Genomic DNA, 10,812 nt, shown 5'->3' on the forward strand with positions numbered 1-10,812 from the left:
AATGACTTCTTTTTCTTTTTTTCTTATTTTTTCCAGTGATGAAGGTGTTGCTATCAATGATGTCCTCCTTCATTGCAAGCCAGGTAACAAGGGACACAGGGCAGAGTAATTTAGGATTTTTTTTAGTCATTAAGCAACTGTTGTGTGCTCCTATTGAATTCCTTATTGTAGAACAAATAATATTTAGGAAGACACTCTGAATAATACTAAACTTCAATTCCTTTATTACTGCTGTTAAAGTTTAGAATGAATGATTTCTGCAATAGTAAACTTTGTTTTGTCTGAAATGTGACTTGTCTAAGAAAAGGTAGATTTACAGAGCTTTTACTGAAGTTTAGTCACGATCACAAGATTGCTGATCCATTAGGAGAACAGGAGGGAGAGAGCCTCCCTTTCCCCATTAAAATGTGCAGCAGTTTCTATACAATTTGCAACAAAAAGTTAGCAGACATATCCAATTTACTACTACAGCAATTTTGACTGCAAATCTCTTGCTCTTATTTCCATGCAAAGCAAAGCTACTGGCACAGAAACAGGTGCAGATCTTGGGTTGGCTCCAGTCCTCTGTGTTCATCTCCCTGAGACTTTATTGAAGTTACTTCAGAACAGGATTGTTGTGATTTAGTCACGTAATTAGTTTGTTGCTCCCAGTGCATCCTGTGACAGTGCTCAGGGCAGCATTTATGGCTCTGCATAGACTAAGCATCAAGTCCTAGCTGTTGGGACAGTTAACTCCATCCTCATGTTTGTGAAACTTAAAGCAGGCAGACATGGCAAAGTAGCAACCAATTTATTTGCATAACGTGTAGTGTGGTACTTCACATGTAGCTGTACTTAATTGCTGTTGCCTCCCTATTTCCTGTCTAATGGAACACATCTTTTTTCTATTTCTCACAGGCAGTTTGTAGCCAGTGCTGAGGACTAAATGTAGTTACATTGTAGAGGTCTTAATTTCCTCATTCCTTATTTGATTCTTGCTCAAACAAGCAAATAAACAGACAAAAAAAAACAAAAAAAAAGCCACCACAAACCATGTCCATATGCACAAAATACCCTCAGTGAACTCTTTGGGGTGTTACCACCTGCTTGTAAAAGAAGTATCTCTCTGAGAAGTTCTCTCTTACTCCATTTGTTCTGTCTACACGTACAGGACTTAAATTCCACTCATGTTTAATTGCAGCATGCAGTTCATAAGCTTGTGAGACTGTAAGGGATATGGAAGTTTCTTTGCCTCTATTTTAGAGCATCAACTTACTTTGTGTAGTCTTACCTTGATAAGTTTTAGTATTTTGTGCCAAAAATGGCAGAAATTGGCTGTGCCGGCATTTTGGATTCAAAACAAAGACATGAAAACTAAATAAGCCACCTAACCTGCTCCTTTAAAGAGGACAGTTAGCCTCCTCACAAATTCGAGACTTCAAAGTTTAGTCTGTGATGTGGCTGCCAGTAAGGTCAGATTGTGTTGGTATGCAAACATTAGCAGTGCTGCTTCAACTAGTAGGGGCTTGCACAGCGTGAAGGGAACCACTGCTTTCCCTGTTCGTCCTACTGCTGGGAAGGGGGGCAGGTTCTGGCCCTCTTCCAGCCTTGACTTTGTTCACAGGAGGTGACCACCTTTTCCTAGTGAGAGAAGTGATTTCATACTAGTGAAATTGAGAGCCTAAAGAGGTCAAAGTAGCTCATGCAGAGACAGTGGCAGAAACTGCCTGAATGCCTTGCTGGCTTTGACCAGAGTATCTTTGCAAAGAACCTGCTCCCTCCAGGTTAGATGCTTGTTTTGGCCTGGAAGCACACCTGCCCACTCTGTTTATAAGCGGTATTGATGGTGTAGGTTGTCATTTTTATTTATGCCTCCCCCTCCCCTTACTCAAATGTTGGCAGAGGTATTTGTGTGTGGGTGGTACTAGGAAGCATGCTCGGGTCTGGCCTGATCTGGCATTGAGCAGCTGTGTATCTTTGTGTGGCCAGATGCATAGAAGTAAAAAGGAGAAAATGAAAGTGGACCAGCCACAGAAAGAAAAGGAAAGGGTGACTGTGTTGAAAAACCTGGACGGAAAACAAAAAACAAAAACAAGGAATGTGAAAAAGACAAAGGCAGGACTTGATAGGTAAATTTCAAAAAAAGAGAAGTTTTTAGGAGCAGAAAGTAATTATTCGAAAAGAAAGGCAACTGAAAGAAATGTTCAACAAACTTATTGCTAAAGAAGGTTTTTGGTTTTGTGTCATAAAAGGAAGATGATTAGAAAATTACTTGAATGAAAAGGAAGCGTTCCCACTTCCATGGCTCTTACTGTTTTCATGCAAGCTGATCTTCTGCTGATGCTCTTACTGCAGGCTCCTGGACTCATTTGGCTGTTTGCTTTCTTCTAAAATCACATGGAAGATGTTTCCTTTTGCTGTAAAGGGGACATTAAGTTGTCCCTCCTACCTTCACACCCAACAGTCAGAAAAGAATGATTGGGTCAAAACAGAATCGGAGAGTACTGTCAGTTGTGGATTCTATGAGTTCAGAATCTGTATTCTGGATTTTAAGTCAGTGTATGAAAAGCAAAGAAGCTGGTTCACCAAGAGAATGCTCAGTTACTTAAGATTCCTGGCATTTTATGTAGTAAATATTTTAATTAGTAATATCAGAATTCATGGCTGGGAGCTACTCATTAATACTGTATTACAGTGAAATAAAGTCCTAGAAGTTAAAAGCTGTGCTAGTGCTTTTACTTGTACTTGAACTTTCAGTTCCATGTAGAACAAAATTGACAGCTTCAGCATGCGTGGTTTGCAGCTGCACGTACAATACAATCTCAGTCCCTGAATCCCAAACAATAAAACAATATATAGGAGCAATGGATCTTTGGAAAATATATTTGTGAAATTTTTTTTTTAAGTATTGAGCAAGGTTGTTGCTTAGAAAGTGCTTCAGAAAGCAAGACGAAAAAGAGCAGAGTTCCTGAAACATATAAAGTTTGGATTTCCAGAAGGTTTTTCCTTTATTTGCTTGTTTTGTTGCCTAGAAACTGACCTAAATAAGACACTCCATGTAGGCAGAGTGTTCTCCAGTGAAGTTCTCTAATGGTGAAGGGTTGTTTAATTGATATGGGCAGAAGCACAAAGTATGCACAAAGAGTGAACACCCAACAGTCATTTTGTCAAGGCAGCAAGTCAGTTGTGCAAGACAGAGACCTTTCTGTTCCAGCTGTCATGTAAGCAGATAAATTAACATTCATCTTTCATTTTGCCAGCTGTTTTGGTTACCATGGATAAATTGTTGTACTTTACTTTGAACTTAGTCTGCCCAGCAATTTTAAAACATCATAGAACCCATAGGTGTGAACTTAAACTGGGGGTAGAAAGATACATCAACATGTAGTCTCTTTTCCCACCATGCTGTGAAGAACATGAATTTCAGGTATGTAGGCAAGGTGGAGTGGAGGCAGGAACCAGAACCATTACCTGGTGCTGGCTAGAAAGCCAGGGGACTGCAAGATTTTGTGCTTCCAGAGGGTCCTTAAAGAACATACCACAAGTGGACATATTTCATATATATATATAACCCACCATTACTCAGCAACACGTGAAAAAGTCACACAGCATAAATTCAGCCCTTGGCCTGCAGCTCACTGGATATTTATACCGCATTGACTGCCCAGAACACTTTTGCTTGAGATGATACTAATCTTTTTTATTTTGTTTTCAGAGAATTTGAATCAAACGTCATGGTTAATAGTTACTGTACAGAACAGTTAATAACTTTTTGTTCCTGGCTGTTCAGTATTGTATACTCAGTACAGAATGAATACTTCAAACCCACAAGATTTTCTTACTCCTAATTGGATGAAAATAGTGCAGTTCTGTTTTGTAGATTTTCATGCCTGTATTACTTCTTCTTTTGTAAAATATGGAAGATGAAGTTTGTTTGGAATAAAAGATCCCAAACTACCAATTTCTGTGTTCAGACTCTTAGACTAAAGTCTTACATGAATGCCTTACATTTGTCTTATGAATAGAAATAGCCTGATTTTCAGAAATGCTGAACGTCCTCAGTTCCCAGTGACCTCAATGGACTCTGAAGAGCAGCTCTAATATCTCAGAGTTGTGCTCCCTTTTTTTTCCCCCTCATTTTGAAGCCTAAATACAGATTTATAAGCCTAATTATTGGATATCCAGATGTGAGAATTTGGCCTGGAAAATAGCATACCTAATTTCTTTATTCATTGATCTCTTCTTCCTCATCTTCAAATGTTTCTTCTCCATCATTTGCTGTAGCTTCCTGGTATTGCTGATACTCTGACACCAGATCATTCATGTTGCTTTCTGCTTCCGTAAATTCCATTTCATCCATTCCTTCTCCTGTGAACCAGTGGAGGAAGGCCTTTCTCCTGAACATGGCTGAAAATTGCTCAGATATCCTTTTAAAGAGCTCTTGAATGGCCGTACTGTTGCCAATGAATGTGGAAGCCATCTTGAGGCCACGAGGCGGTATGTCACACACTGCCACCTTAACATTGTTTGGGATCCACTCCACAAAGTAACTGCTGTTCTTGTTCTGGATGGCCAACATCTGCTCGTCAACCTCCTTCATTGACATGGGACCACGAAAGACAGTAGCCACTGTCAGATATCTCCCATGCCTTGGGTCACAGGCTGCCATCATGTTTTTGGCATCAAACATCTGCTGGGTGAGCTCTGGAACAGTGAGTGCTCGGTACTGCTGGCTGCCTCGGGCAGTCAAAGGAGCAAAGCCTGGCATGAAGAAGTGAAGGCGTGGGAATGGGACCATATTCACTGCCAGCTTCCGGAGATCAGCATTGAGTTGGCCAGGAAAACGCAGGGATGTAGTTACCCCACTCATGGTAGCAGAAACCAAGTGGTTTAAATCGCCATATGTTGGAGTGGTGAGCTTCAGGGTGCGGAAGCAAATGTCATACAAAGCTTCATTGTCAATGCAGTAGGTTTCATCCGTATTTTCAACCAGCTGGTGGACCGAGAGTGTGGCATTATAAGGCTCCACCACTGTATCAGAAACCTTTGGAGAGGGCATGACACTAAAGGTATTCATTATCCTGTCAGGATATTCCTCTCGTATTTTGCTGATGAGCAAGGTTCCCATGCCAGACCCTGTCCCTCCTCCCAGGGAATGAGTGAGCTGAAATCCTTGCAAGCAATCGCAGTGTTCACACTCTTTTCTCACTACGTCAAGTACAGAATCAACCAGCTCTGCCCCTTCTGTATAGTGTCCTTTGGCCCAGTTGTTTCCTGCACCAGTTTGTCCTAAAACAATACACAATTGGAGAAGAAAATACACAAAGTTACCAGTAGCATTTGGGCACCTAATGGAGTCACATCACACCTGTAAAAATGAGCTGCTATTAATCTGTCAGGTAGATAACACTGCTCTTCAGTTTTGCCTACAAATCTCTCTGCTAATATCAAGCTAAGTTTTTTATACAGACTCCTTTTGCCTCAAATCTCCCATAGTTTTCATTTACGCCTTTGGGTGGCGTTTTCTTTTTTGGAGTCTAACTTTCCATAAATGCAAAGATGGCACTGACTCCTTGTTTTGATGGAATGAAAACACTGATCAACAGAAGCTCCGTCAAAGATACTCCAAAACCTCAGGGGTTACCGAGTGCTATTTAACACTTACTGGTTTCCCTAGAAACTCACTACTCCTTGGGATCTGCAAAGCAACTTGCCAAATTGAAAAATATACATTTCACAAGCCCTTCATTTTCTCCCCCAGCTTCCATTTGCCTCTTATGTACCACTCAGGATGGATAATCTGGATTCTCTGCTACATCACTATTTTATTATAAGATAAAGATTAAATAGGGGACCAGCCTTTAATACTCATGTTCCTCACAGTGGCTACTACATACGTGCACCATGCTACCGAATTCAGTCAGTAGTACTCTTGTAAGTAGTCATTGGAAGGAGCAGTAATTTCATAATCACATATATCCACTTCTGCATGGTTCTCCAAGTCCTCCCTTCCTTCCTACTACCATGCCCCAATTCAATTCCCAGTGTGCTGGTGCCAAACATACAGTTCTGGGAAAACTGCTCGCTGAGGTATTGTTCAAATATGACACACTTTATATTCACTACAAAAAAATGCTTGATTTCCTCAAGATTTATCTGGTTAATTGATGCATTGTTCTATATGCTGCTATGTTTTTCTCTCTTTGAATCTAGGAGGGTCAGCACTTCCTGTCCAGCTGGACAAAGCACAAAGTAATGTCCTTCCAAAACTAAATATGCTTGCAACCACCTGCAGTGTGCTTGAGCAGGTCCCCTACTAGAGACAGAGATCTGCACAGCACAAGACAATGCTACTTCAGATGCAGAAGGATCTTAAAACCAAAATCTGAGTTTTAAGAATATATTTTGCAGAACATCCCCTTTATGCTGTATTGCCCTTGACAGTGAGAGAATAGGAGAGAACGCAGTATAGGAGCAAAGAATTAGGAAAGAAAAAAAAATGGCAATTATTCTCAAAAATATGGAAATTTTGTGTTCATAGGAAAAATAACCATCAGCAGTCTGCCTTGATTTGCATTGGCTTAGTCTGCAAAATAAAATAGGAAGTAAAACATGTAATACAGAAGTGGATCAATCGTCCCGCAGGACTAATTCACACAACAGGATTTCCCAGAAGCCCATACGATCACTGCCATCTATTGCATTAACACAGCCTTTGTACCCATACTGCAGTTTAACGGTAGCAGTAGCTGCCCACTATCTGTTTCCCTCCTGCCCATGACTATCAATTGCTCGTGTGTTAACACTGCACTCACCTACAAGGCAGCCACCTGCCTGGAGTCTCCTATGTTTTCTGTGAAACCCCAGTGGATGTCCCCCACTTACCAGAAACCTACCAAAACTCTGAAAATCACATACTATACTGAAAATTGTAGGCTTGGCAGATCTTTGCCATCTCTAGCTTCTGCCTCTTCTCACTGTTCACTTACTGAAATCTAATGGAAGTCTATAAGAAGCAGTCCCAGAACTAATGCTGGTACCACCAGATATTCCAAACCATTGTTTGTTTCTCCAGTGCTCATGTGTAAGTTTGAACTGCATGTGCACAAAAGCCATTTTTCTAACAGACAAAAAATAGCAGCTATTTTCTGAAAACTTATTTCTCTCCTTTCCTCTCTCTACTGCTTGAAATAAAAGACAAACCTAGGAAGAGAGACTGGTAGCTTGCATACTAATACTTAGAAGACTATTGTGAACGGCCTTGGTGCAGAACATACAATGTGATTTAGAGAGGGAAAGACAGCTCCTTTGACTGGCTAACAGCCATTTGTGTTTATCACCATCAGTTCAGAGAACAAACTGGAGAGATACCTATGCTAGTATGGATGTAGACAAAAAAAGGAATGAAAAATGCAGGAGCATACAAATGAAAAATGGTCAACAAAAATAGTTACATCAGACTGTTCATAACAGATACTGGTGGACAACTGTATGCCATTAGGGAGCCAACAGACCTGCTGCTTTCCTACCTCATTCCATCTGTGCTTCTTCACCCTTTACATCAGTATCCTGCAGCATTAAAGTACAAGGATTATGTCTGCATCCACCTCAACCTCCTACTAGCCTGAGCTAAAATCCCTGTATCTGGTGTGTGTGATCAGCTACTTAATACAGCTGAATGGAATTCTGATTGATAGTCCACAGCTACTTGTTACAGATATGCACACATACGCGTATATGCATGCAAAGACTGCAAACATCCCCATCAGAATGAGCCCTAACAGCCTGGCATACAGCAAGTATGGAACTGCCAGCCTCTGCCACAAAGTCCTTTGTGGGTCCAGGCTGGATTTTTAAAAGAGAAAACAAAGTGCTTTGTTGGCTTTTAATACAGAAGATCATTACTTCAGCACTCAGGCAGCCATTCTGCACTATTCAGCAGGTTGGGAGGACGGTGCCTGATGCTGGCAGGGCCCTCCGTCAGATACGAGTTCATCACATGCTACTGGTTCATTGTTAGCTTGTCAGGAAGGGAGTGCAGTGAACTGAACTATTGTTAAAGACACTAAATTGATTTTGCCCTGGTTTTACTGCTGATATGCTAAACTGTAAAGTTCCAACACAGGTATTTCCAAAAGTTGTGCGAATTCACTTTTAAGGGGTTGCTGTGGTACACACAGGAGAAAGGGAGTAAAAGTAAAAACCTGAACATAGAAACTTGCCTCATAAAGCTGCCTTTACACCAAGCTAACTTGTACATATTGTAACTTAAAATTCTTTTGAAAGGGATCGTTAACATCATTGCTACGGATCATATGAGAGAAAATTAGCAATAAAACTTCAGTTGAACTCAGTTAAAGAAGTCAGTTAAAGGCTTAATATGAATCTATGGCTTCTTATTCCCTACCTCAACAGAGGGAGGTTGAGCTACAGTTTATTTCATACCACCCAAACAATGTTTATCTTTTCTCTGTCCGTCCCTGGCACTGTTCCTTCTTTATGTTAACACAATATACCAAACTAAGCTTGCTTTGGTAGGAGGAAGTGTGGCTAGTGCAGACGTGGAAACTAGAAGGCCACTAGAGCCCTCGTGGTAGCTCTCATTCAGGCTTCCTGTTTGAGTGGTTCTCTTGACTTTCACATATTGTCTCTCCTTTAGTGCTAAGGGACCGACAGCACTCCTGTACCTCTTAAGGATGCTATGAAATTCAATCATGGTAACGGTCACTTTTAAGCTTACATAGGAAGTACTACAGAAGTGCAAAGAAAAACAGTAGAAGCCAGAACACTTCCCCAAGAACACTGCAAAACCTAAAGTTCCTCACGTGCTGTCAGATTGTTCCTCATTGTGTTGCAAAATAGCCCAGTAACTGGCTCTATGAGTGGTTTCCATTAGCCTTCCTTTAATGTTAACTATGCTACACTGTAAGGCTCCACTGAAAGAGTTAAATTACACAGCATTTAAACAACTTCATACTCATGCATCTAATGTGATTTCAAATCAAGAATAGTTTGGTTGGTTTGTGGTTGAGTTTTTTTTTCCCCTCTGCTTTCCATTTCCTGCAGAATTTCCATGCATTTTGTTGCAAATAATTGGTCTCAGGATTTCATTAGCATTCAAATATATTGAAAGTAGATGTACACTATCTGATGATTATCACAGGAAAGTTTCAGTAGTTTGCTAATTGAAGAAACAATTAACAGAAGAATGACTTGTTCAATTAATGGGACCTTTTGGCTGATTTACAGATAACTGAAAATGGATTGTTAAGCTAATAAAGTTTTTGAGTACTAATATAATAATATTTTGAAACAGGGAGGAGGCAACATAGTTTAAGTGTTTTTTTTAACCATTCGCTTTTTTTTTTTTTCCTCCTTTATAAGTGACATCCACATACCAAAGATGAAATTATCAGGCCGAAAGAGCTGACCAAAAGGACCAGATCGCACACTATCCATGGTGCCCGGCTCCAAGTCCACCAAGACTGCTCTTGGCACGAATTTCTGGGCTACAACGAAAAATAAGCATGTCCTTAATGTTCTGGAAAATACTGAAACAGTTACAGTGTTTAACATACAATTATATTGCTTATTATTAGTCTAATACAGATTGTACATAGATAAATATTTCCTATAGAGGAAATCATAGTAGAAGATGAATCCAAGCATAATAGGCACAAAACAAATCCCACTGAACAGCAGACTTGATATCAGATGTCAGTAGAATATTACATTTTGTAAGCATTTTGAGGATTAGACGTAAAGAAGGGAAGTTTGACTACCAAAAAAAAAAAAGTTGAATATTCAAGTAGACAATCTTCTCTGTGTATAAGGAGTGAGTGGAAGGTTAATGTCCAAATCATATAATATCCCAAGTTGCATTGTCCCATAAGGATCGTGGGTCCAACTCCTGGCTCCACAAGGGAGCACCCAAAAAACTCAGACCATAACGATGCTAAAACACATAACTTTTCATGCTTGAAGGACTCACCATCAATGAGAGAGCTATTTGGTGCAGGTGGCAAACAACTGATAAGCACATTTACCACAAAGCACAAGAATCTGTATGTAGTTGAAACTGCTCAAGGAAACTAAGGTAAATAATACCACAGAATCCCAGAATCACCAAGGTTGGAAACAACTGCTAGGATCATCCAGTCCAACCATCCTCCTATCATCAATATTTCCCACTAAACCATATCCCTCAATACAACATCTAAATGTTTCTTGAACACAAATACATTAAGCTAAGCTGGACGGAAGAAAAGCACTCCAAGTTCTTCTCAATGAAGAAAGGACTTACTGTCCCCATTTTAAACAGCAATATCTTTCAGCACAAGTCTGACTCAAAGGACTTCGGTGCTTTCAGCACCTTATTAATGAATCACCATTTACTCACTGCCCAACTCTTTCAACCCACAAAACAAAAACTGCATACTACAGATATGGGCTCACAAAATCAGCAGTTCAACGTGAGGCAGCGGGTAAGAGACAGCTGATGCATTAATCACGCGTTACAAGAGAGAACAGCGATTAACAAACTTCCACGCAGGCTTTGCCCTGTGAGACACTCCCTTCTCTCCGCCTGGGGAACGCCAGCTGATGCCGGGAGGAGGGCGGCCAGAAGCGCTTACAGCTCACAGAACCGCTCTCTCCCACATTCCCGGCTCATGGAGCCCGTCGCCCAGCACCCCTCCCCGCCCCACACTTACAAGATGATTCGTTATAGTAGACATTGATCCTTTCCAGCTGCAGCGCTGAGTCACCGACATAGCCTCCGGCTGGGTCAATGCCATGCTCATCACTTATCACTTCCCAAAACTAGGACAGGGG

At 40.7% G+C, this 10,812-nt stretch overlaps 1 protein-coding gene across 1 annotated transcript; it reads right to left on the reverse strand.

Moving 5' to 3' along the window:
* Positions 1–2,957: 2,957 nt before the first annotated feature.
* TUBB6 (tubulin beta 6 class V) lies at positions 2,958–10,806 on the reverse strand. The gene is made up of 3 exons (XM_010708760.2): positions 10,692–10,806; positions 9,378–9,488; positions 2,958–5,268 (listed from the first exon to the last, which is right to left on the reverse strand). Exons 2-3 carry the CDS (start codon positions 9,436–9,438, stop codon positions 4,205–4,207), a joined length of 1,125 nt encoding a protein of 374 aa, XP_010707062.1. The 5' UTR covers positions 9,439–9,488; positions 10,692–10,806; the 3' UTR covers positions 2,958–4,204.
* Positions 10,807–10,812: the final 6 nt, after the last annotated feature.

This window comes from Meleagris gallopavo, chromosome 3, assembly GCF_000146605.3.
Source record: "Meleagris gallopavo isolate NT-WF06-2002-E0010 breed Aviagen turkey brand Nicholas breeding stock chromosome 3, Turkey_5.1, whole genome shotgun sequence".
In the NCBI taxonomy this organism is placed as follows: domain Eukaryota; kingdom Metazoa; phylum Chordata; class Aves; order Galliformes; family Phasianidae; genus Meleagris; species Meleagris gallopavo.

Coding starts and splice junctions, on each gene's coding strand:
- TUBB6 (XM_010708760.2), bottom strand. CDS start 9,438: ATGGATAGTGTGCGATCTGGTCCTTTTGGTCAGCTCTTTCGGCCTGAT. Junction 5,269..9,377: donor GCCTGATAATTTCATCTTTG/GTATGTGGATGT, acceptor GTATTGTTTTAG/GACAAACTGGTGCAGGAAAC.